This window comes from Lepidochelys kempii, chromosome 14 (assembly GCF_965140265.1).
Source record: "Lepidochelys kempii isolate rLepKem1 chromosome 14, rLepKem1.hap2, whole genome shotgun sequence".
NCBI classification, from domain to species: domain Eukaryota; kingdom Metazoa; phylum Chordata; order Testudines; family Cheloniidae; genus Lepidochelys; species Lepidochelys kempii.
Genome location: NC_133269.1, coordinates 43,274,855 through 43,300,830, shown reverse-complemented (window position 1 = coordinate 43,300,830; position 25,976 = coordinate 43,274,855). Strand labels below are relative to the sequence as shown.

General features: G+C 47.6%; 1 protein-coding gene across 5 annotated transcripts in view; it reads left to right on the top strand.

The window, feature by feature from the left end:
* Positions 1–25,975, top strand: part of LOC140897805 (C-type lectin domain family 2 member B-like) — a 43,385-nt gene extending 17,410 nt beyond the window's left edge. For 2 of the 5 annotated variants that reach the window (XM_073310890.1, XM_073310889.1), the window contains 9 exons: positions 1,791–1,917; positions 4,395–4,497; positions 4,605–4,892; positions 16,906–16,980; positions 17,928–17,987; positions 18,758–18,850; positions 20,393–20,577; positions 23,447–23,556; positions 25,704–25,975. In XM_073310890.1, coding sequence (XP_073166991.1) covers positions 4,413–4,497; positions 4,605–4,892; positions 16,906–16,980; positions 17,928–17,987; positions 18,758–18,850; positions 20,393–20,577; positions 23,447–23,556; positions 25,704–25,866 — 1,059 coding nt within the window. In that variant the 5' untranslated portion in view covers positions 1,791–1,917; positions 4,395–4,412 and the 3' untranslated portion in view covers positions 25,867–25,975. Of the gene's footprint in view, positions 1–1,450; positions 1,565–1,790; positions 1,918–4,394; positions 4,498–4,604; positions 4,893–16,905; positions 16,981–17,927; positions 17,988–18,757; positions 18,851–20,392; positions 20,578–23,446; positions 23,557–25,703 lie in introns of all 5 variants that reach the window. The other 3 variants (XM_073310891.1, XM_073310888.1, XM_073310892.1) reach the window with 3 other exon arrangements.
* Position 25,976: the final 1 nt, after the last annotated feature.

The following is a 25,976-nucleotide window of genomic DNA, read 5'->3' as shown; positions in this document are numbered from 1 at the left end:
GAGCGTTTGTGCCCGGTGACTTGCCCTAACTGGAGGTCCCTCAACCCCAGCGGGGCGGCTGGCTCTTGGTTACGGCACCGCTTCACTCGGGCTAGAGGTTTGGGGGTGTGCTCGGGAGCTGGCTCCGGAGCAACGCTCGAGTGGCACCCCCAGCTAACCCGGCGGCAAGGACAAGTCCCCAGAAGCAGAAGAAAAGCTGTCACAGCCTGGAGATTTTTATGGCTAGTAGCAAACATTGGTATTTACAGAGGGTGGTGTGTGCATTAACACATCCCAGCTGTGGTAAATGAAGGGGGATAGCTCCCTTTGATGGCCAGCCAGTGAGCTGTAAAATCCCTCTTGGTAGCTGTTTACTTGCTTTACCTGTAAAAGTTTAAAAAGTCCCCCAGGAAAAGAAAGTGGGCACCTGACCAAAAGAGACAGTGGGAAGGTAGAACTTTTTAAAATAGGGAAAGAAATTTTCCCTTTGTCTATTGTTCTCTGGGCTGGAGGGACAGAGCAGCCATGCTATAAGCAGCTTAAGCCAGGTATGATCATAAAGCATCAGATTGTGCCTAAAACTACTCATCTGAACTCCAAATGTGTAAGTAGATCAGCGTGTTTAGCTAGACGCGATCAGGGTTATTTCTTTTATTTCTTATTGCCTTGTAGACTCTGTGCTAACTTCAGATGCTTTTGTTTGCTTGTAACCTTTAAGCTGAACCCCCAAGAAAGCTAGCTGGGGTGCTTATTTTTTGTAATTGTTTCTTTTAAGATCTTGGAAAAAGCCTAAGTCCCAGATGTATTTTTGTCTTTTTGTTTTTAATAAAATTTACCTTTTCTAAGAACAGGACTGGGTTTTTGGTGTCAGCAGAGGTTTGTGCATGTTGTTTGATTAGCTGATAGCCACAGCTGATTTCCTTTGTTTTCTTTCTCAGCTCTTCCCCGGAGCGGAGCGGGGTTGGGAGTGAAAGGGCAGGAGGGTACCCCACAGGGAGGAATTCCCAAGTGCGCCTTCCTGGGTTCAAAGGGGGGTTTGTTGCATTTTGGTGGTGACAGCGTTGACCAAGCCAAGGTCAGAGAGAAGCTGTGACCTTGGGAGTTTAATACAAGTGTGGAGTGGCCAGTATTAATTTTTTAAAAAATCCTTGTGGGCCCCACTTCTGCACTTTGCGTGACAGAGTGGGGATTCAGTCTTGACACCTGCCAAGACAAAACGCTCTAGGGCACTGGCAATTCACCCCCTGGGCAGAGGGCAATGGAGAATAAGCCACCCATGACAGATGTTCATCTCTGAGCCTGGGGCCACACACTGTGGTGCTGAAAAGAGCCACGTAGACGTTCCTGCCCTGAAGCTCGGGTCTCCGAGCCCGGGTGGCAACGTCTACATGGCAGTGTTTAGCGCCATAGCACAAACTCGAGTTTGTAGTCCCGGGCTCTGAGGCTCGCTGCCCTGTGTGCTGTTTTGCAGTGTAGACCTACCCTGGGTTATTATTGAGTGCCTGGAACCTGCCCACTTTGCAGCGATGATGCAGGCGAAATCATCTCGGAACTGTTAGCGATGATCTTCAAGAACTCCTGGAAGGTGGGCAAACGTAGGACCTATCTTTAAAAAGGGGAAGAAAGAGGACCCAGGGAATTATAGACCAGTCAGTCTAACTTTGATCCCTGCAAAGGGACTAGAACAAATGATTAAACAATCGGTTTGTAAACCCCTAGCCTAAAGGATAACAGGGTAATAAGTAAGAGTCAACATGGATTTGTCAAGAAAAAAATCATATTAACCCAACCTAATTTCCTTCTTTTAACAGGGTCACTGGCCTAGTGGAGAAGCAGGAGATGTGATATATCTTTATTTTAGTAAGGCCTTTGACCTAGTCCCACATGAGATTCTCACAAGAAAACTGAGGACTGTGGTCTAGACGAAATTACTATAAGGTGGGTGCACCACTGGGTTGAAAGATTATACTCAGTAGTTATCAGTGGTTTGCTGTCCAGCTGAGAGGATGTATCTAGTAGGGTCTGTCGGGGTCAGTTGTAAGTCAGGTGCTTTTCATTATTTACATTAATTACCTGGATAATGGAGTGGAGCGTACGCTTATAAACTGGGAGGCTGATACCAAGCTGGGAGGAGTTGCAAGCACTCTGGAGGACAAGATCAGAATTCAAAATGACCTTGATAAATTGGAGAATTGGTCTGAAATCAGCCAGATGAAATTCAATAAGGACAAGTGCAAAGTGCTACACGTAAGAAGGGGGAAAAAAATAAATGGACGACTATAAACTGGGGAATAACTGGCCAGGTGGTCGTAGTGGGGAAAAGGATCTGGGAGTTCTAGTGGATCAAAAAATTGAATGTGAGACAACAATGTGATGCAGCTTCAAAAAAGGTTTTCATATCATTCCGGGGTGCATGAGCAAGAGTGCTGTGTGGAAGACAGAGGAGGTCATTGTCCAGCCCCCTTGGAGCTGATGAGATCTCATCTGGGGTACAGTGCCCAATTCTGGACCTTAAGAAAGATGTGGACAATTTAGAGAGACTTCACAGGAGAGCAACAAAAGTGATAAAAGGTTTAGAAAACCCGACTTATGGGGAAAGGATGAAAGAATTGGACATGTTTAGTCGTGAGAAGAGAAGACTGAGGGAGGACTTGATAGCAGCCTTCAAATATGTTAAGGGCTGTTCTAAAGAGGACTGTGATCAATTGTTCTTCATGTCCACTGATGGCAGGACAAGAAGTAACGGGCTGAATCTTCAGCAAGGGAGACTTAGGTTAGATATTAGGAAAAAATAGAACTCTAAGGGGAGTTAAGCTCTGGAACAGGCGTCCATGGGAAGTTGTGGAATCCCCATCACTGGGGTGTATAAGACCAGGCTGGACAAACACCTGTCAGGGACGGTCTAGGTTTACTGGGTCATGCTCAGCGCAGGGGGCTGGACTTGATGACCTGTGAGGTCCCTTCCCATCTGACATTTTTCGGATCCTATGATTTGATGAACTGGTTCTTTGAGGAGCTCAGGGGCAATTTGCCTCCTTGGATTTTTGCTTTTAAGCATTGTCAATCTGAAATATTTGTTGACTGAAAATGCGGTCAACCCAGGCTCTGCCTGCCATTCCACCCTGTCTCAGTAAATGCACACCACGTAACAATGGCTCCAAAGCTAAAAGCCTCCCAGGCCCATCGACGTTAAAGGCTCAGGTTCAATTAAAGGTCTCGCTTCGCCAATCCCACCTGAAAATGTGTGGGAGAAAGGAAACTAGGTCCAGGAAGGGAGAGTTAGGTAAAAGTTCTAGCATTTAGGAACTGTGATTGTAACCAAGGTCAAGTCAGCCACCCCTTCCTCATTAAACCAGCACAAGACTTTCAGCTGAACTGCCTCAGCTGATCTCCGTCATGTGTCCTCTGGCGTCTCTCACTCGCAATCACCAGCTGTTACTTTACTAGTTGTATTCTTACTGTGGGGTCTAGAGGCCCTAACTGAGACCAGGACCCCATTGTGCTGGGCACAGAACAGACACACACTCAGAGGCAGGGAGCTTGCAAGTGAAATGCACCAGAAAGAAAGGGGCAGGTGGGGAAACTGAGTCACAGAGCAGGGCCTTGTCCAAGGTCATCTAGGAAAGCAGTGGCGTAGCTGCGAACAGAATTGAGCTCTCCTGAGTCCCAGCATGGTACCCTCACTACTTAGGGTGACCAGATGTCCCAATTTTGTAGGGACAGTCCTGATATTTGGGGCTTTTTCTTCTATAGGTTCCTATTACCCCCCCACCCTCTGTCCTGATTTTTCACGCTTGCTGTCTGGTCACCCTATCGCTACTAGACCATCCTGTCCCACAGGAGTCCATGGGTGTTGAACTAGATAGAAACAGGAAGGGGGCATCCTTTCTGCACCAGCCAGAAAGGAGGGAGAGCTGCGAAGGAGGCTGCTCAACCCAAGCCAGGGAGAGGAGGATGGGCCTTGCCTCTGCTTTTAGCACCCCCTTTCTTTAACGCCTGGAGTTCTGACAAGAAGAAGGGACAAGGGGAGATGGGGGGGTGGGGAGGTCAGCATAGGGATCAGAGCCCAGGCAGTGGAGGTACAAGGCCTAAAGCCACCGGTGGGTCTCTCTTATTCAGGACTGCTCCAGGAATGTTAGTGCAAGTTAGAGCAGCCCCAGGGCTACTCTAATTTGCAGCAGCCTTGCAGAGTCATGCTCGCTCCTAGCCCTAGTTGCATCCCCAGCAGGCCTTTATGCTAGGGTCTGTGTAGGAGGGGGGGTCACAGGGCTTCTGATCAAGTCCAGTGGCATAAAGGGTTCAAGGGGGGTGGGGAGAGAATCCACCATACTGTCATGGCTCCTTGTCCTTCTGGAGGGGTGGTTTATACTTCCCCAAGTTCACATCTGACTCTCACAGTCAAACGCCTTCCGCAGGACTTGTCTACACAGGGAATGGACTGGAATAGCTCCCATGGGCTACGCTGTTCCGGGATAGCGCCCCTTGCTCCAGAAGTGGAGGAAGCTGAACCAGAACGAGGTGATCTTATTTCAGAATGAGAGCGCCCGCCCTGGGAGTTATTCCAGAATAGCTCTGGCGCTTTAACGTCTCTCTCTATCTTACTCTGGAATCGCTTCTTCTCGTAGCCCAGCCCTCAGATGGGAGCCCAGCAGTGGCTGTCACGTTGATAATGCTTATCTGGGGATCGCAGGCTTTTCCCTGTTTGCTGCCTGCAGAGAAAGCCGCTCTAAATAAGCACTGTGGCTGGAGAGGCCATGCTGAGCTGCCCCAGGGAAGTCCCTGGCATGGAGCAGACAAAAGCAGAGCCAACAGAAGGAAGCTGAGGCTGGGGAAAGTCCGACTGCAGAAAACAGTACCCGTTTTCACTCGCTCATGGGAACAGCGCTCCGAGGCCGAGGTGGTTCCAACAGCAGGTGAAGTCACTAAACCGAGATTCGTTATCTTTCTGAAACACACACTCTCTTTACCACGTACCCGTTCTGGATGCCGGACGCGCTGCGGGGGAGGCTCTCTGGCCTCTGTTACGAATTATACCTGACAGGTCCCGCACAGTTCGAGTCTAGGCTGAGGCACACAAACAAAGTCCACAACTGCAGAGTTCCCAAAGATACTAAGTGTATTACGCTCGAGCGTGGTGCCCCCCTGCTAGCCAGGAGGGGACCCCGAATGCAGGTTATACAGAGATTATAGACCTTTTAGCAAAGCATGTTACCCTCGCGCATCGGAAACCTGAGCCAATAGACAAACCTTCTTCTTATCTCCCACCTATCCCTGCTAGGTACATTCCTCCTGCTAAACTGTTACTTTAACTCCCCACCATGGCCCTGAAGCAATGCATCAGTAACTTTTCTTACCAGGATGGGAGGCCCACATCAAAAGGCCAGGAGGCAGGGAGTTAGGAACAGACAAAGAACAGAAACCTGGAGTCGAAACAGGCTGGAGACCGGGCGGGGGGGTTTGGGTTCCACAGGAATGCAGTATCGAAGGAACACTCCTCCTGGTGCCTCATGTGTTTGCTTTTAGACAACTTAGCTAACTTTTCCTTAACACCTGTGTACTGCCAGATGGTCTTAACGGGCCCTGCTGGCCTTTGAACTGGGGAAAGAAGCCTGATTTTCAGCAGCCCTGATCCTCGGCTGTTTCTGCGGATTGGGCCCTTGGAAAGGACCGACGGCCGTCCGCGCTGCGGGGTGCGGCGGCTGCTGCAGCCTTGTTCCCTCTCGCGGAGCCGCGTGTTCGTTCAGTGTGTGGTTCGTCAGGCCCTGGGCTCGGTTCAGTGGCGAAGGTGCTCGGCCAAACCACGGCGCAAGCGTCCCGTAGGAGCCACAAGGACACTAACCCGTGTGTACCCGTGTCCATGGTACCTGCTCCGTCAGCGCACCAGGGTCCTGTCCCCTAGATCAGCGTAAAGTCACTCCTCCTCTGGCGTCTGCTTTCTAGGCATTGATACAAACAAGTGATGTGTGACGCCCCGGACGTTGCTGGTTACCACCCTTGTCCTTGCACCTTCCAGTTCCACCAAAACATCCTTATCTGTTGTTCTGTCCTCCCTTCCTTGTCGTAGGAGGGGTCGGTGTGTTCCTGCCCCTTGGGAATGTGCTGACGTAGTCTCTTGAGAGAGCTGTGTGTTTTTGTCTCAGGTCAGGATATGCTTGCTTGGTGTTAGCTAAAACTTATCTTGCCAAGGTCAGGCCTGCTTTGGTTCACACTGTTCGTTATGCCAAGGGCTCCAGCCAGGTCCATGCTAATCAGAACAAAAAACCACAGCAATGCTGTAGTCTAGTGCCTGGAGCAGCAGAGTGGGTGACAGAAGACCTGGGTTCTAATCCTGGTTCTGCCACTAAACTGTGGTGTGACTCTGAGCAAGTCCCCTCTCTGCACTATTTCCCCTCCCGCCCTTTGTCTGTTTAGATTGGAAGCTCTTTGGGTCAGGGACTGTGTCTCCACAAATGGGCAGGGACTCTCTCTCCCTGAGTGTCTGGGCAGCGCCCTGCACAATGGGGCTCCAGTCTTGGTTGGTGTCCCGTGCCACTTCTGCAAGGGAAGTAGCTAATAATATTAACCGTAAGTCCATTGGCACATGGGAGATTCTCAGAAGCTACGGCGATGAGAGAGAACCTGTAGCACTAAGGGCTGGAATGAGGGAGACAGTCAAGAACCATCTGTATTCCCAGGTGTCTGTGCAAAGTCTCGCTCGCCCTTCCCAGCAGCCTGCACCACTGAAGCCAAGGTGGAAAGGAAATGCCGCGTGTCCCCTGAGCTAAAGGCATGGTGCCAGAGGGGGTCACATTCTTTAATGCCTTAAAAGTAGCCATCTGGTTGTTGTAAGTGAAGGTTGGGAATTTGGTGGCCCAGAGTCCAGTGGCTGGAGCAGGAGAATCTGCAGTTCTGGGGATGGGGACTGATAACTCAGCAGCGCTGGCCCATTGCTCTTACTTACTAAACCCTTGTGTGGGGAGCCCTGTGCACCCCATTACATTAAGGGCCCCTTTATCAGCCAGGAGATCTCTCTGATCAGCGGAGTGTGTCCTGAACCCCACTAAACTGTTTGTTAACATAAAGACTTTCCTCATTGTCTATGAGCTGGGTTTAAAGTGGGGACAGTTAGCACCGCAACATAGAACGTGAGGTGGCAGCAGTAGTAGGCTGTTATCCGCTGTGTGAATGGACCAGTAGAGGGGTACAAGAGACTCCCTTTGCAATGCATTACACTGAATGTATTGAAAAAGCAGGTTATTATCTCAGCCTGGGGGAGCAGGGGTGATAATGAACAAGCAATTCAACCCATGGCAAAAATCGCGAACGCAATCTGTGAACGTGTAAACGGGAGCAGGGGAAGGCGGGTGATTTAACCTCTGTGTATGGCACTGGTGAGGCTGATACTGGACCAGTGATTCTACTTCTTGTGCCCACATTTTAAAAAGGATGTTGAAAAATCAGAGAGGGGCGGAGAAGAGCCACTAACATGATTGCCGGCTAGAGAAAAGGCCCCACAGTGAGAGATTTAAGGAGGTCCGTCTGGTTAGTTTCTTAAACAGAAGATTGAGAGGTGACTTGGACCTGCCCTGGGAGGAAATACCGGGTGCTAAATGGCTCTTTAAACTAACAGAGACAGGCAGGACAAGGCCCAATGTCTGCAAGCTGAAGCCAGACAAATTCAAATGAGAAATAACGCCCAGGTTTTCTAACCGTGAGAGTGTTTAACCCTGGGACCAAATTCCCTAGGGAAGCGCTGGATTCTCCTCTTCTTAATGTCTTTGGGCTAGTGCTGTCAAGCGATTACCAAAAAAAGAAAAAAAGTAATCATGATTAATCGCGCTGTTAATAACAGAATACCATTTATTTAAATATTTTTGAATGTTTTCTACATTTTCAAATATATTGATTTCAAGTACAACACAGAATACGAAGTGTACAGTGCTCACCTTATATTTATTTTTGATTACAAATATTTGCACTGTAGAAAAACCTAAAGAAATAGTATTTTTCAGTTCACCCAATACAAGTACTGTAGTGCAATCTATTTGTCATGAAAGTTGAACTTTACAAATGTAGAATTACGTATAAAAAATATCTGCATTCAAAAATAAAACAGTGTAAAACTTTAGAGCCTACGAGTCCACTCAGTTCTGCTTCTTGTTCAGCCCGTCACTCAGACAAACAAGTTTGGTTGCAGTTTGCAGAAGATAATCAGAACTGGAAGGGACCGCGAGAGGTCGTCTAGTCCAGTCCCCTGCACTCATGGCAGGACTAAGTATTATCTAGACCATCCCTGTCAGGTGTTTGTCTAACCTGCTCTTAAAAATATGCAATAATGGTGATTCCACAACCTCCCTATGCAATTTATTCCAGTGCTTAACCACCCTGACAGTTAGGAAGTTTTTCCTGATGTACAAGCTAAAAGGCCCTTGCTGCAATTTAAGCCCATTGCTTCTTCATAGAATCATAGACTATCAGGGTTGGAAGGGACCTCAGGAGGTCATCTAGTCCAACCCCCTGCTCAAAGCAGGACCAATCCCCAACTAAATCATCCCAGCCAGGGCTTTGTCAAGCCTGACCTTGAAAACCTCAAAGGAAGGAGATTCCACCACCTCCCTAGGTAACGCTTTCCAGTGCTTCACCACCATCCTGGTGAAAAAGTTTTTCCTAATATCCAACCTAAACCTCCCCCGCTGCAACTTGAGACCATTACTCCTTGTTCTGTCATCTGCTACCACTGAGAACAGTCTAGAGCCATCCTCTTTGGAACCCCCTTTCAGGTAGTTGAAAGCAGCTATCAAATCCCCCCTCATTTTTCTCTTCTGCAGACTAAAAAATCCAAGTTCCTTCAGCCTCTCCTGATAAGTCATGTGTTGCAGACCCCTAATCATTTTTGTTGCCCTCCGCTGGACGCTTTCCAATTTTTCCACATCCTTCTTATAGTGCAGGGATCCAAAACTGGACACAGTACTCCAGATGAGGCCTCCCCAATGTTGAATAGAGGGAAACGATCATGTCCCTCGATCTGCTGGCAATGCCCCTACTTATACAGCCCAAAATGCTGTTAGGCTTCTTGGCAACAAGGGCACACTGCTGACTCATATCCAGCTTCTTGTCCACTGTAACCCCTAGGTCCTTTTCTGCAGAACTGCTGCCGAGCCATTCGGTCCCTAGTCTGTAGCGGTGCATGGGATTCTTCCGTCCTAAGTGCAGGGCTCTGCACTTGTCCTTGTTGAACCTCATCAGATTTCTTTTGGCCCAATGCTCTAATTTGTCTAGGTCCCTCTGTATCCTATCCCTACCCTCCAGCGTATCTACCTCTCCTCCCAGTTTAGTGTCATCTACAAACTTGCTGAGGGTGCAGTCCACGCCATCATTACACTGTTGACTCTTGTCCTATCTTCAGAGGTTAAGAAGAACAATTTTTCTCGCTCCTCCTTGTAACAATCTTTTATGTACTTGAAAACTGTTATCATGTCCCCTCTCAGTCTTCTCTTCTCCAGACTAAACAAACCCAATTTTTTTCAGTCTTCCCTCATAGGTCATGTTTTCTAGAACTTTAATCATTTTTATTGCTCTTCTCTGGACATTCTCCAATTTGTCCACATCTCTCCTGAAATGTGGCACCCAGAACTGGACGCAATACTCCAGTTGAGGCCTAATCAGCACAGAGTAGAGTGGAAGAATTACTTCTCTTGTCTCGCTTACAACATTCCTGCTAATACATCCCAGAATGATATATTTGCTTATTTTGCAAAAACATTACACTGTTGACTCATATTTAGCTTGTGATCCACTATGACCCCCAGGTCCCTTTCCGCAGTACTCCTTTCTAGGCAGTTGTGATGTTGCATGCTATATGATTTTATGAAAATATGGTAATGAGTGTGAATATAATGTAACTGGAATATGCTTCCTGCAAAAGCTCTCTTGTAAGGTATCATTACAAAGCTTATAATCTACTGAGTGTGGTCATCCTGTTTGTATGTATGTATTATTCTTGTATCCGAAACTAGAAATATGAAATATAACTTGGAGGCCCTATTGTAATTATTCAAAGCGTGGGCCATTAATGTTGGTTTTGGAATCTTGATGGCTCCCATCAACCAGGACAATTGACTGTGGATGGCTCTGTTGGCTTGCAGGCCTTCCTGTGAATCAGGCCGGGAGGAATGTAAGCTTGGGGTCTTACAGTGACCTGTGATCATGTCACCTGAACTGGAATCCATCTTTAACCTGGTGCTTTTCCATTTAGACGAGGGGTGGGTTATTTGCTCCATTATCTTTCCGGGTACAGAAGTTTAAGTTGACTGGTCTGTAATTCACCGGGTTGTCCTTATGTAAGGGGACTGTTGCCCGCTTACTAACATTCAGTGGGGGTGTTTTGGTTGCTAGCTCCCAGTACTAAAAGGGGAAGGGTGTATGGGAAACCAGGACCCTGAGACTGATAGTCCCCAGGAACAATGGGGAGAGGCCAATGCTCCTAGTCAGCCTGAATGACAGGGCGAGCAGGTTTCAGAGTAACAGCCTTGTTAGTCTGTATTCGCAAAAAGAAAAGGAGTACTTGTGGCACCTTAGAGACTAACCAATTTATTTGAGCATGAGCTTTCGTGAGCTGTAGCTCACTTCATCGGATGCATACCGTGGAAACTGCAGCAGACTTTATATATACACAGAGAATATGAAACAATACCTCCTCCCACCCCACTGTCCTGCTGGTAATAGCTTATCTAAAGTGATCATCAGGTGGGCCATTTCCAGCACAAATCCAGGTTTTCTCACCCTCCACCCCCTCACACAAATTCACTCTCCTGCTGGTGATAGCCCATCCAAAGTGACAACTCTTTACACAATGTGCATGATAATCAAGTTGGGCTATTTCCTGCACAAATCCAGGTTTTCTCACATCCCCCCCACCCCCATACACACACAAACTCACTCTCCTGCTGGTAATAGCTCATCCAAACTGACCACTCTCCAAGTTTAAATCCAAGTTAAACCAGAACTTCGGGGGAGGAAAAAACAAGAGGAAATAGGCTACCTTGCATAATGACTTAGCCACTCCCAGTCTCTATTTAAGCCTAAATTAATAGTATCCAATTTGCAAAGGCTAATCAGGGAGTCAAGACGCCAGGGGGGTCCCCTCCTCCGTATGAGCTGGATTTGCCTTGGTCAGACAGAGTGGGGCCGAGCTAAGGAGAAAGCAGGAGCCCAAGCTGAGCTGGGGAGCAGAGCTGGGCCAGATCCAGGGGGACCAGAGAAGCAGCCCAGAGAGAGCAGACCCTGTCCTGGGAGCAGAGCTGCAGACCCAAAGCCAGAGGCACAGCCCAGAGAGAGCAGACTTGCCCTCGGAGCAGAGCTGCAGCACCCAGAGCCAGAGGGGCCAGAGAAGCAGCCCAGGGAGCTGGATGCAGATCAGCAGAGACCGAGTGGTGGGGCTGGGGCTGGAGCAGTCCGGAGCTGGGCGCGGTGAGCAGCTGGGGAGAGCGAGGGGGACCCTGGGCAGCGGGCCCAGCACAGGGAGACACCTCAGCCAAGGGGCTCTGCAGGCCAGGCTTGGATTGTAACCCCGACAGGGCGGGGGCGACACTGGGAAGAAGGGTCCTGCCACTTAGAGCCTGAGAGCCTGTGACCACCACCAGAGCAAGTGTCCAACCCACACCATCCCTGCAGCACAGCCAGGGCCTGAGAAGGAGGCCTGGGACTTACAAGGAGCAGACTGTGAACTGCCCTGACGTTCCAGAGACCCTGTTTGTGATGTTCCCTGCCACAGAGTGGGGTGATGTGTTTCCTTGAACCTTTCCCATTTTTCCTTATTCTTTTTAAAATTAATTGTTGATTAAATAACTTGCATTTGCTTTAACTTGTCTGTACTGGTCAGTGGGTCAGAGAAGTGCCCAGTGCAGAGAGAGTACCTCGGAGTGGGGACACCCTAGCCCCTGTCCTAGGTGACCACAGCAGGGTTGGGGGTTGAGCCCCCCAGGAATCCTAGGCCCAGCCTTGTTGGGGTGACGAGGACTCTGCCAGAAAGGAGAGTGGAAGGGGAGTCCTCAAGGGCAGGGAGGGCACTGGGTAAAGGAAGTGGGAGCGAGGACTCAGATCCTTTCATTTGCCCACTTCACCGGGGTCGTGCAGAAGCCAGGAAAGTTCCCCACAATAGTGAGACTATTCCCCCGCTTACACTTATTTCCCTTTTTATAGATGGGCACTGTATTTGCCCTTTTCCACTCTTCTGGAATGTCTCCTGTCTTCCATGACTTTTCAGAAATAATTGCTAATGGCTCAGAAAGCTCCTCAGTCAGCTCTTGGAGTATTCTAGGATGCATTTCATCAGGCCCTGGTGACTTGAAGACATGCTGCCCGCTTCTTGTTTACAATGTCACCTGAAAGTGAGAACAGGCATTCACATGGCACAGTTGTAGCTGCTGTCGCAATTACTTGTCAGATGAGCTAAAGATTCATATGTCCCTTCCTGCTTCGACCACCCTGATGACGGGTTCTGCTTGATAACGATCCAAAGCAGAGCAGACTGACACGTCCTCATCTGAGTCAGATGCCAGCCGCAGAAGGTTGATTTTCTTTTTTGATAGTTCAGGTTCTGTAGTTTCTGCTTCTGAGTGGTGCTCTTTTAAGACGTCTGAAAGAGAGCTTCTTAAACTTTGGGTCGAGTGCTGTAGCTTTCTTTAGAAATCTCACATTGGTATGGTTTTTGCATTTTGTCAAACCTGCAGTGAAAGTGTTCTTAACATGACCACGTGCTGGGTCGTCATCCGAGATTGCTAGGGCTTGAAATATAGGGCAGAATGCAGGTAAAACAGAGCAGGAGACCTACAATTCTCCCCCAAGGAGTTGAGTCACAAATTTAATGAACACATTATTTTTTTAACGAGCGTCATCAGCATGGAAGCATGTCCTCTGGAATGGAGGCCGAAGCATGAAGGGGCATATGAATGTTTAGCATATCTGGCACGTAAATACCTTGCAAGGCCAGCTACAAAAGTGCCATGCGAATGCCTGTTATCAGTTTCATCACAAATAAGAAGCAGGCAGCAGAAAAGGACCTGGGGATTACAGTGGATGAGAAGCGGGATAGGAGTCAGTGGTGTGCCCTCGTTGCCAAGAAAGCTAACCGCATATTGGGCTGTATTAGTAGGAGGATAGCCAGCGGATCGAGGGAAGTGATTATTCCCCTCTATTGGGCACTGGTGAGGCCACATCTGGAGTATTGGATCAAGTTTGGGCCCCCCACTGCAGAAAGGATGTGGACAAATTGGAGAGTCCAGCAGAGGGCAATGAAAATGATTAGGGGGCTGGAACACATGACTTATGAGGAGCGGCCGAGGGAACTGGGATTGTTTAGTCTGCAGAAGAGAGGAGTGAGGGGGGATTTGATAGTAGCCTTCAACTACCTGAAGGGGGGGTTCCAAAAGGGATGGAGCGAGGCTGTTCTCCGTGGTGGCAGATGACAGAACAAGGAGCAATGGTCTCAAGTTGCAGTGGGGGAGGTCTAGGTTGGATATTAGGAAACATTATTTCATTAGTTTCAGAGTAGCAGCCGTGTTAGTCTGTATTCGCAAAAAGAAAAGGAGGACTTGTGGCACCTTAGAGACTAACCAATTTATTTGAGCATGAGCTTTCGTGAGCTACAGCTCACTTCATCATAGAATCATAGAATATCAGGGTTGGAAGGGACTTCAGGAGGTCATCTAGTCCAACCCCCTGCTCAAAGTAGGACCAATCCCCAACTAAATCATCCCAGCCAGGGCTTTCAATGTTTGTTTATTGATTCTAGAGATTTAGGTTAGTATTTCTTGGATTTCAAGACATTTTAATTTTAAAAAAAACCACATGTGCTAAAACAGTTCTTAGCAGATTTAATATTGTAACCTTATTTGTATTTTATCTGGAAAGTGTATTTATTTATCAGGAAACATGAGTCTTGAACAGTAGTCTACAGGACCCCTACAAGCTAGGCAATTCCAACCTGCCACCCAGTGACCTGCTGCCAGAACAGCAGCTGAATTCTGACAGAGGACTCCAGTCCTGGAATCTGATTGGTGGAACATTAGGGGATCCTGATTGGTCCCCAGCTTCTATTTAACCCAAGCACAGGAACAGGAAGTTGTCCATGCAGATTAGGACTGCAGACCCTGCAACCTGGTCCTCCTCCTCTCCTAGTAACCTCACCCTGCCTGACATCTGAGTCTGGGTTTTGCCCTCTGACCTGTCTTGGACTTTGACCTCCTGGTATCTGACCCAGTCTGATTCCTGCTCTCACCACTAGGTCAGACCACCCATGCCCAGTCATGACACTATTATTTGGCTATATTATCTGTTCAGGTTTCTTCTCCTAATAGTTCGCAGTCGTACGCTATATTATACATATAAAACTTTTACAACCTCAAATGCAAATAGAACAAGAAAAGCATAATCCATTTTTACATTAATATGGAACAGTTTCTTAAGGTGGCAAATACATAGCTAATTTTACATCTCAAACTGGAGCATATAAAGTCCATAGGGACTCCTATTGTACCTTTATTGATCATCATCTAGACACCCTTTTTGGGATTAGATCCTCCTTTCCTACCAGTTGTTCAAGTGCACCCAGACTTCCTCTTTTCCTTCTCATGTCAGAATTTACAATCTCCACAGGGAAGCACCATAGACTGCAATGCCTACTTTCAAGATCATGGAAATTACAATGTCTGTGGGTTTCCATGTTAAGTTCCTAAATACTGCATGGTAGCATAAAGAACCTATAATGTTCACAGGAAAATACCCTACAAAACCAAAACTTAAATAACTAAAGATTTATTAATTCCAAACAGTAAAGCTAGACCTACGTACAAGCGACGATAAATATGTAAAACGTATTTAGCCCAAGCCACTTTTGAATTATGAGCAGTTAAAGTTAGAACTATTTTAAAAATGTGAAAAACAAATAATATTTCAAAGACTCATAACTTACAAATGGCTTATTCAACTATCCTCAAAGTTTCTCCAAAAATTCTCAACAGACCTATGACTTACTATACAAAATTTCAGGCTGAAAAAAGTTTTTCTTAATATTTTATGGTCTAATTCTCCACTGCATTACACCAGTTTTATGCCAGAGTAACTTAATTGAGTAGCTCCTGAGTAAAACTGGTATAATGCAGTGGAGATTCAATCTAGCCCCGATATAGGATAGTGGTTGTAAAAACTGAGGTTAAAATGGAAAATGTTTTACAACTTTAACAATTTTCAGAGTAGCAGCCGTGTTAGTCTGTATTCGCAAAAAGAAAAGGAGGACTTGTGGCACCTTAGAGACTAACCAATTTATTAGAGCATAAGCTTTCGTGAGCTACAGCTCACTTCCTCAGATGCATATCGTGGAAACTGCAGCAGGCTTTATATATACACAGAGAATATGAAACAATACCTATTCCCACCCCACTGTCCTGCTGGTAATAGCTTATCTAAAGTGATTTCCAGCACAAATCCAGGTTTTCTCACCCTCCACCCCCCCACACACAAATTCACTCTCCTGCTGGTGATAGCCCATCCAAAGTGACAACTCTTTACACAATGTGCATGACAATCAAGCTGGGCTATTTCCTGCATAAATCCAGGTTCTCACATCCCCCCACCCCCATACACACACAAACTCACTCTCCTGCTGGTAATAGCTCATCCAAACTGACCACTCTTCAAGTTAAAATCCAAGTTAAACCAGAACCTGGATTTATGCAGGAAATAGCCCAGCTTGATTGTCATGCACATTGTGTAAAGAGTTGTCACTTTGGATGGGCTATCACCAGCAGGAGAGTGAATTTGTGTGGGGGGGTGGAGGGTGAGAAAACCTGGATTTGTGCTGGAAATCACTTTAGATAAGCTATTACCAGCAGGACAGTGGGGTGGGAATAGGTATTGTTTCATATTCTCTGTGTATATATAAAGCCTGCTGCAGTTTCCACGATATGCATCTGAGGAAGTGAGCTGTAGCTCACGAAAGCTTATGCTCTAATAAATTGGTTAGTCTCTAAGGTGCCACAAGTCCTCCTTTTCTTTTAACTTTAACAATGGTATCCTTACTGTAGCCCCATAGTATTTTAAACCACAGAAAGGTCAGACCACAATGGACAGGAAACGTATGTACAGGAAACAGCACAATATTTTTAGAAAACATTTTAATACTGACAATTTAATTATTACAGCACACACTAGGAGGTCTCGTCCAACCCTAATCTTCTATGATTACCTCCCATAAATGTAAACAAACTTGTTTGTCTTAGCGATTGGCTGAACAATAAGTAGGACTTGTAAGCTCTCAAGTTTGATGTTGTTTTATTTTTGAGTGCGGTTATGTAACAAAATATAATCTACATTTGTAAGTTACACTTTCACGATAAAGAGATTGCATTACAGTACTTGCATGAGGTGAATTGAAAAATGCCATTTCTTTTGTTTATCCTTTTTACAGTGCAGTTATTTGTAATCAAAAATAAGAATATAAAGTGAGCACTGTACCCTTTGTATTCTGCCTTGTAATAGAAATCAATATATTTGCAAATGTAGAAAAACATCCAAAATATTTAATAAATTTCAATTGGTATTCTGTTGTTTAACAGCGGAATTAATTGCGATTAAGTTTTTTAATCGTGATTAAGTTGTTTTTTTTTAATTAATCGCGTGAGTTAACTGCAATTGATCGACAGCCCTTTTTCAGGACTTAAAATCTCTGAAGGAGGGGTGGGGACTGTTTGGGTATTTGAGGATATTAAGGCCGGGGGAAGCCACGTGGGTCTCACGTGGTGACGGATGCACTGAAAACACGTAGTTGGCACAGTGAGAGGTTGGACCGGGCATTGTCTGTTGCATTTGGCATGTTCTGACGGCTTTAAAGGAGAAGTGCATAATTAAAATAACCCACCCTGAGTGACCGTCTTTGTTCCTTCCTGGTAGGTGGAGACACAACAGTCTCGGTGCTGATTGTCCAGAAAATGGCCGAAGAGAGCGCCGAAGTGACAAGTGATACCAGTAAATAAGAAATACTTTGGTCTTAATCAAAAGGGAGCCTGCGGTGTGACTGGCAGAGGGACAAAAATATGGTGGCTGGGTTACTTCCTCATTTTTATGAGGGATAAAGACAGGATACAAGGAGTTTTTGTTGCTCTTTGGTTCATGCTTGTTTTTTATGTTGGCAATTTGGGTCTTTTCCACCCTGAAGGACTCTGGCCAACAGGGGATCTGGTGTAGTGAAAGGCTTGAAATCTGGAATACTGTGTGCACCCCATCTCGGAAAGGATATTGTAGACTAGAGGGGTTCAGAGAGAGGTGACGAGAAGGATCAAGGGCCTGGGAAACCTCTCCTGTGACGAGAGCTTGAAAAGACTGAGGCCGTTACCTTGGAGAGGAGACGGGTACAAGGGACAGGATAATGGATGGGCTAGAGAAGGTAGATCTGTGTCAAGCACAAAGCACAAAGGAATGGAACGGAAAGGTGAGAACTTCAAAACGGATCAGAGGAAACAATTTTTCACGCACTGGGTAATTAGGCGGTGGAACTCACTGCGAGGTGACATCAACTGATGATGTTAAGGCCAAGAACTTAGCAAGAATTCCGAGAGGGTTTGCACATTTCTATGGAGAACAGGAAGAGCCCGAATTATTATAATGCTAACAAAAATGTTGGCAGAGATATTATCCTCTTGCCAGCCACTAGAGGGGGACATGGCACACAATTTGTCAAATGCATTACCATGCTCTCTGATCTGCTTGAAGCCCCTCAATCAGGCTAAGGCCGGGCTGTGTGGGGTGAGGATAGCAAGATCTGGGGACTGCCAGTCACTCTGGGATGTGCGAGGGGAGGGGAAGCAGTGATGGATGCATTCAAAAGGCCTGGACTTCATACACAGCACTGGGCCCTGCGTGGAGGGGACTGTATGATCTGACCTTAAATGACAGTTTCTTTTGCTTTCTGGTAGGTAGAGGAGCGAATGTCTCAATGCTGCACAGACCAGTGGCAGAAAGGAGAAGAGATGTAGGTAAAAAATTATATTATTTATTAGGTATAATATGGTAACACCTAGAGACAGCAGCTGAGCCCCATTGTGCGCTGCACAGACCCACAGGGGGAGAGAGTCCCTGCCCCAGCTGAGATCAGGGCACCATTGTGCCAGGCGCTGGGTAAATAACACTTCTCTATTCACTTGTTCCACACCGTTCATGGTTTTATAGACTTCTGTCCTATCTAGGGAGGTGGTGGAATCCTATCTATATATCTAGGGAGGTGGTGGAATCTCCTTCCTTAGTTATTTTTAAGGTCAGGCTTGACCAAGTCCTGGCTGGGATGATTTAGTTGGGGATTGGTCCTGCTTTGAGCAGGGGGTTGGACTAGATGACCTCCTGAGGTCCCTTCCAACCCTGATATTCTATGATTCTATGATCCTACACCCCCTTTTAGTCGTCTCTTTTCTAAGATGAACAGCCCTAATCTTTGTAGTCTCTCCTTGTACGGTTTCAGAGTAGCAGCCGTGTTAGTCTGTACCCACAAAAAGAACAGGAGGACTTGTGGCACCTTAGAGACGAACACATTTATTTGAGCATCACCTTTCGTGGTCTACAGCCCACTTCATCTCCTTGTATGGAAGCTGTTCCATGCCCTTGATCATCGTCAGCTAGATTTATCCACTCACGGAAGCACTTAGCAAAACAGGACCGTTTTCACACACCGGCAGCATGTGCTGTTGATATATGTTTGCTGCCTGCCTTCATCTGCTTTCGTGTCTTTTCATTTATTTTTTTTATTTTGCAGATTTCAGCCTAAAATGCATTAAAGATAAACGGATCCCAATTACCGTTACTGTCGTCATCACAGCTTTGATCATCACCATAATTGCGCTGGCGGGTGAGTGAAGGGTCATTCCTAACCCTGCCGATTCTCATTCCCTTGTCACGTATTCTTCATTCACCGCTTGTCCGAGCCCCAAGGTCACAGGGCCCACTTGCGTTTCCCACCCTGTTGTTGCCCTGGTCTGACACCTCCGTGGAAGCACATGCCCCTTTTCAGAGGGGAAATCTCTCTCCAGACCCTTTTCCCCCAAAGAGGAAGGGCCTAGATTCCCAGCACCCGCAACCCCACCCAGAGCCATCAGGAATTGCTCTGGGAAAATCAAGCTCTGGGACGCACTCAGCTCCACAGAACCCCCCCACGGACGATGAGAGTAGCCCCTCAGTTTTTGTGGCTGCTTCACTCGCCTGCGTGGAAAGCCTCAGCGAGCAAGTGTGACAGGCCGGCCTTTGGGCCCAGCCACAGAGAACATGAGTTGTTATAGCCCCGCCTAGGGGCTCTCGGCTCCCACATTACGGGTCCCGCTCTTAGCTGTGAAGGGCCCCAGTTCTAGCCCTGGTGTGGCAGCCATCACATGTGTGCACTGAGGAGGGTACGTCAAGGGGGAGTCCATGAAATGCACCCACCCTTCCCATTTTTCACCTCTTGCCTGACAGAATGGGTCCAACCCTGACGGTGCCGGAAGTTAAGATGGCGGATGGGCCCATTTGGATGCCAGGGTACAGTGTGTCATGATGCCATCGTAGCTCCACCCTGTCCTCCCCAGCCAACCCATGCAAATGGTGGCCGTACATACAGGATGGGGGGCTCTGTCCGGGGAAGCAGGGACTTTGACAAAGGTTTGGGGGTGATGGGGGATAATCAGCTGAACACGAGCTCCCGGTGGGTCAGAAGAGCTAATGTAACCCTGGGATGTATAACCAGGGGAATCTCGAGTAGGAGAAGACAGGTTATTTTACCTCTGGATTTGGCCCTTGTGCGACCGCTGCTGGAATCCTGTGTCCAGTTCTGGTGCCCACAATTCAAGAAGGATGTTGATAAATTGGAGAAGGGTCAGAGTTGAGCCACAAGAAGGATTAAAACCTGCTTTATAGCGATAGACTCAAAGAGCTCCATCTATTTACAGGAGAAGGTTAAAGAGCGACTTGATCCCAGGCTATAACTACCTACTTGGGGAACAAATATTTAACAATGGGCTCTTCAGACTAACACGATCCAATGGCTGGAAGTTGAAGCTGGACAAATTCAGACTGGGAATAAGGCATCAGCTGTTAACAGAGAGCGTTATTCACCATCGGAACGATTTACCAAGGGGCGCGGTGGATTCTCCATCACTGACAGTTTTTAAACCACAGTGGGACGTTGCTGTAAGAGCTCTGCTCGAGGGATTATTTTGGGGGCAGTTCTAAGACCTGTGTGATGCAGGAGGTCAGACAAGAAGATCACAATGGTCCCTTCTGGTCTCGGGATCTATGCAAAACGACAACCCAGGCCTGAGACGTGTGGGGCTTAGTGCTCTCTCTGGCCGGGATTCCCACGCGGAGACAGACACCAGGGAGAGGTCCATCTCTCACCACTGTGTTACTCACTTATTTTCAGCCAAGAAGACTCCTCCCTGCCCACGCTGCCCGCCCCACGTCACTGCTGCATGCCCGGACGGCTGGGTTGGATACCAAGGGAACTGTTACCACTTCTCAGAGACTGAAGGGAACTGGAGCACGAGCCAGAGCCACTGCTCTTCCCTCAACGCCTCCCTGGCTTCGATTGATTCCCTGACGGAGCTGGTAAGGAAGAGACATGCACCTTCATAACCACAGCTAGGGACACGCCAGAGCCTGGCGCCCCCTGAAGGCCTAAGGCAGCTTCTAGATTCGAGGAACTGAATCTCCTGCGGAGCTGGTTGTAAAATGCAAATTCAGGGACAGGATTTGACTTTTTTTTTAATAGAAAAAAGTTGACCCCCCCCCTCAATTTTTCATTTCATTTTTAACTTCAAATGTCATTTCAGTTTGGGGGTTGTTTGTTTTGTTTTTTTAACTCCAAAATCTCATTTTTCAAAATTTTGGGTTCCCTTCTTTTTTTTTTTTTTGGCCTTTTTCCACATCACTTTATAAAGAGAAAAAGGGAGGAAAAGTAAAAAGCGTGGGAAGGAGGTGTGGAAACCTGCCTTTAAAAGAAGTAGAAATAAAAACCTATTTCCAAAAAAGGAAACCAGTGCAAATGTTACCCTGAAAAAGAAAGGAACGTTTTCATCTCAGCAGTATATGCCTATATACCTAGATCTACCTAGATCTATATCATTGAACCAGCAATAAAGACAAGTGCGAAGTACTTCACCTAGGAAGGAAAAACCAAATCCATGGAGACAAAATAGGGAATACCTGGCTAGGCGGTCGTACGGCTGAAAAGGATCTGGGGGTTACAGTGGACCACAAATTAAATCTGAATCGACAATGTGATGCAGCTGAGAACAAGGCTAATATCGTCCTGGGGTGCATGACCAGGAGTGTTGTATGTAAGACATGGGAGTTAAGACATGGGAGACACTACTTGGCACTGGCATAGGCACCGACTCCGTGGGTGCTCTGGGGCTGGAGCACCCATGGGGAAAAATTGGTGGGTGCTCAGCACCCACCGGCAGCTTCCCCCCACCCCACCCCAGCTCACCTCTGCTTCCGCTCCGCCTCCTCCCCTGAGCGCTCCGCTTCTCACCCCTCCTTCCCAGGCTTGCCGTGCCAAACAGCTGTTTCGCGCGGCAAGCCTGGGGGGGTGAGGGGAGGGGAAACAGGGTGCACTCAGGGGAGGAGGCGGGGATTTGAGGAAGGGGTTGGGGTGGGGCCGGGGGGGGGCGCAAGCCCCCACCGGCGCTGGAGAAGCTTGGTGCCTATGGGCACTAGTGAGGTCTCAGCTGGAGTATTGTGTCCAGTTCTGGGTGCCGCACTTTAGAAGAGACATGGACAATTTGGAGAGAGTCCAGAGGAGAGCAACAAAAGTGATGAAAGGTTGACAGAGCCTGACCTTTGGGCAAAGGTTTAAAAGACTGGGCATGTTTAGTCGCGAGAAGAGAAGACTGAGCGGGGACCCGATAACAGTCTTCCAGTATGTTTAGGGCTTTTATAAAGAGGACACTGATCGGTTGTTCTCCATGTCCACTGAAGGCAGGACAGGAAGCAATGGGCTTAATTTGCAGCAAGGGAGATGTAGGTTCGATACTAGGAAAAACTTTCTAACTCTCAGGGTAATTAAGCTCTGGAACAGGCTGCTAAGGGGGTGTTATAGAATCCCCTTAATTGGAGCTTTTAAAGACCAGGTCTGACAAACACCCCTCAGGGATGGTCTAGGTTTATTTTGTCCTGCCTAAGCACAGGGGGCTGGACTTGATGATCTCTTGAGGTCCCTTCCAGCCCTGCATTTCTGTGATTCCCAAAAGTTGGGAAACTGTAAGAAAATGGGAGGAAATCCCCTAGTTTTGAAATGGGGGTGGGGGGCGGTATTTGGTTTGGTTTTTTTAAATAAATTTTCCTGTGGCAAAAATCATTTTGGATAAACTGCTTTGTCCTGTGTAGTTTGACTGGAAGCTCTTTGGGTGAGGTGTTAGGGGGCTTATTCCTTCACCCACTTACTTCCCTGGTCCTTCGCGCATGAACAGAGAGCAACAATACCCAAAGTCCAAAGGTGCAAACAATGCGATGTTTATTGGGGTGAACTTCCAGCAAGCATGATTCCAGTTTCCTTCCTTAGTGTCCCCCTTCCCAGCTCTGACACCACAGAGCCCCACCTGTGTCCCTGTTCCCATTTCCCCCCTTAGCCAAACATGATTCCAATTTCCCCATCTCCATTCCCTGTTCCCATTCCCGCCCCCCTTACTTCCTGATTGACTGCAGACTATATAGTAAAACTTGAGTTCTGCTTAGCTATACCTTAACCAATCATTTTCCTGAAATTTAACTAACCAATTCTAACATATTGTAACATGATTATTTAACCAATTATATCCCACCACCTTAATTAGTTTACACCCAGCAAAATTAATTATACAGCAGAAAGAAATAATCACAGAACCAGACAGAGATTATACAGACAAACAATGGAGAAATGGGGACTACAGTGATAAAACAATACAGAAGTGAGGATTTCACATCCCGGCTATTGATAAGTGAGTTCTTGCCAGACAGGATGCTATCAAACTAAGTTTCCTTTTACATCTTCTAGGCACTTCCCTTTCTCTGGAGGCGATAGGCACTATCAGGACAGGATTGTATTCCTAACAGCCCAATAGCACCTTCTTTCAATGTGACTAGTTTGGAATGTGAGGAGGTGACCGGTCGCTTCCCAGCTTATAGCTACCTCTGTTGCTTAGCCAAAGGCCTTAGCCTAAGAACAGGGCCTCAGACTGTCGCAGTGAGAGAAGGCCCTTACACCGGCAGACAGTGATTTTGATTCTTTCTTTTATATCTCTATAACTAGCTAAGTGATAAGAATACACCTAAATTCTTAGAGTATAGGCCTTTACAGACAGGCCTGGATATCTATATCCTAACACGAGGGACCAGCTTTCTTCGCGTGTACAGCACCTAGCACATGGGGGCCCTGATCCCTGTTAAGGTGGCTGTAATACAGATAAGGATATAATGTGTGTGTTCTTATCCACAGAATTTCATGCTGCGCTATAGGGGGATCCCTTACCGCTGGATTGGCCTCCAGAGGGAGCAAGGCCTGGGCCAGCCCTGGAAGTGGACCAACGGTACCATATTCAACAACCTGTGCGTCCTTTTTCCTTATTCGCTTTCTCGGTATTAGGGCGCAGACAAATGCAACAAAACCCTGGGCTGGGTGGAGAACAGGGATTGGAAGCGAGACCTCAGGATCTTAAAAGCCTGTGGAGGTTGCACCTGTAAGAGACTTGTAGACGCTCTTCCATAGCGTAGGCACCAGAGGCAGACAGAGAGCCCCACTCGGTTAATGCGGATGACACAAGTGGGACTGGTTGGAAAAATTCCCACTCAAAGTTTTCCCTTATGGAAAATCTGATTGTGTCGAAAGCAAAATTTCCTGCAGGGAAAGGTCACTTCGGATGAGATTTTTCCATTGCGGAAATTGACTCAAATGTTTATTTTCAGTCAACCCAGAATGAAACGTTTTCATTTTGGTTTGCCCGTGGGGCCACTGCAGCATATCATGGGAATCGTAGTTCTGGGTTCTTCTGGTTCCATTTGCCCCGGTCTTTGACCAGACAACATCTCCCATGATGCACTGCAGTGTCTCACTCATGCGCGTTCTTATGTGGTATTTTGGTGGTAGGAAGACACTGCAGTGCGTCATGGGAGATGTAGTCCAGCTGGGAATCAGGACCTATAGGAGAGAACAGGGGCGGAAGAACCAAGAACTACAGTTACCATGATGCCAGGCATCAGCTCCGCAGTCTAGCTAATGAAAGTGTTTCATTTTGGGTTGACCTAAATCTTTTTTTTTTTTTTTTTTTTCGGAGGGGAAGAGAAATTCTGTTCTGTGGGAAATCTAAATATTTTGACTTTTGGTCCCGAAACACGAGAATTTCCCTCAGGATGGAAATTCCGTTTGTCACCCACCTCTGTGCAAATGGGTCCCCCTAAATCATTCACAAGCACATCCCATCGTTCATACACAATGACACGCCACCAAGCGGAGTCACTATGGCTACGGGACAGGACAGAAGATGCGGCAGCTCGGTGGGGGAGCATCTCAGTAGCCGCGTGAGGCCCTTGCTTAGCACAGTGGGCTCTGGCTGCCTGGGGCAGAAGGGGAGGCAGAGGAAATGGATGGAAAGTGTGGGGGAGGGCTTGGGAGACCCACGGGGAGAAGATAAGGGGCGGGGGCAGGTGGGGCAGCAAAAAGATATTGGGAGAAATGGGAAGTTGCTGGAAGAGGCGAGTTCTAGAGGGAAAGCGGGAGGACAGGTCCATCCAACCAAGATGGTCAGGGAAGCAACCCCATGCTCTGGATGTCCCTACTTCTGTTTGCCAGAAGCTGGGAATGGCCGACAGGGGATAGATCACTTGATAATTGCCCTGTTCTGTTCATTCTGCACCAGCCACTGTTGACAGTGGGCTAGATGGACCATTGGTCTGACCCAGCATGGCCGTTCTTATGAGGTTTGCTTCCCCTGAGGTACTGCCTGATTTCCAGTCTAGCTGCACTAATGCGTCCAGTTCTGTTAATCTGTATTCAAGAAAGACACACTCAGACTGGAACAGGTGCAGAGAAGTGCAGCTAGGATGCTCCCGGGAATGGAGAGTGTCTCTTGTCAGAGGAGACTGAAAGAGCTTGGCTGGCTGAGCCTAGCACGATGAGAGGGTATCTCATTGCTCTCTGTAAATACCTCGGGAGTAGACACCTGGGAGGGAGAAGAGCTACCGAAGCTAAAGGACAATGTTGTCACAAGATCACACAGGGATAAACTGGCCAGGAATTAATTTGGGGCTGGAAATTAGCAGAAGATTTCTGCCCATCAGAAGAGGGAGGTTCTGAAGCAGCCTCCCCGTCAGAGCAGTGGGGGAAAACCACCTAACTAGATAGAATACAGAGCCTGCGAAGTCTACGAACAGGACGATATGCCGGTTTTGCCTGCCGGAGCGGGGCTGGGACCCAGGAACTCCCTTGCAGGCCTATGTCCCCTCATACACTGGGAAAATCCTGCAAGAGGCTTGACAACTTCTGTTGCCTGTTTTCTGTGAGCCTGATTTCCAGGTGCTCAGCATCCACTGTGACTTTTACAGCTAGAACTGACTAGCTCAGGGTTGATTAGTAGCAAAGCCTGGTTGAGAACCCAGTTCCCCTGCATCATCCACCGCTGGACCACATCGCTTCCCTGGACGTGAGCAGGAATGGAAGCCGGCTGCATCTGATAACCCCACACCGCTTCTCGTTGCAGGTTTCCAGTCAGAGGGGAAGGGCAGTGCGCCTACCTGAACGAAAATGGGGTCAGCAGCTCCCGGTGCTACTCAGAGAGACCTTTCATCTGCAAGCAGCCGGACAAGTGCTCTAGAAGGAAGCCAAGCGCCGCAGGAGGGGACATGATGGCTAAGATCACTTAAAGGGCCAATGCAGCCTCTTCCGTGGATGCAGAACTTACACATTCATCATCTCTTGGGGAGCATCCTACCTCTCCAGCCATTGCTCCCTCCCGCTCCCTGCTGAAAAACTC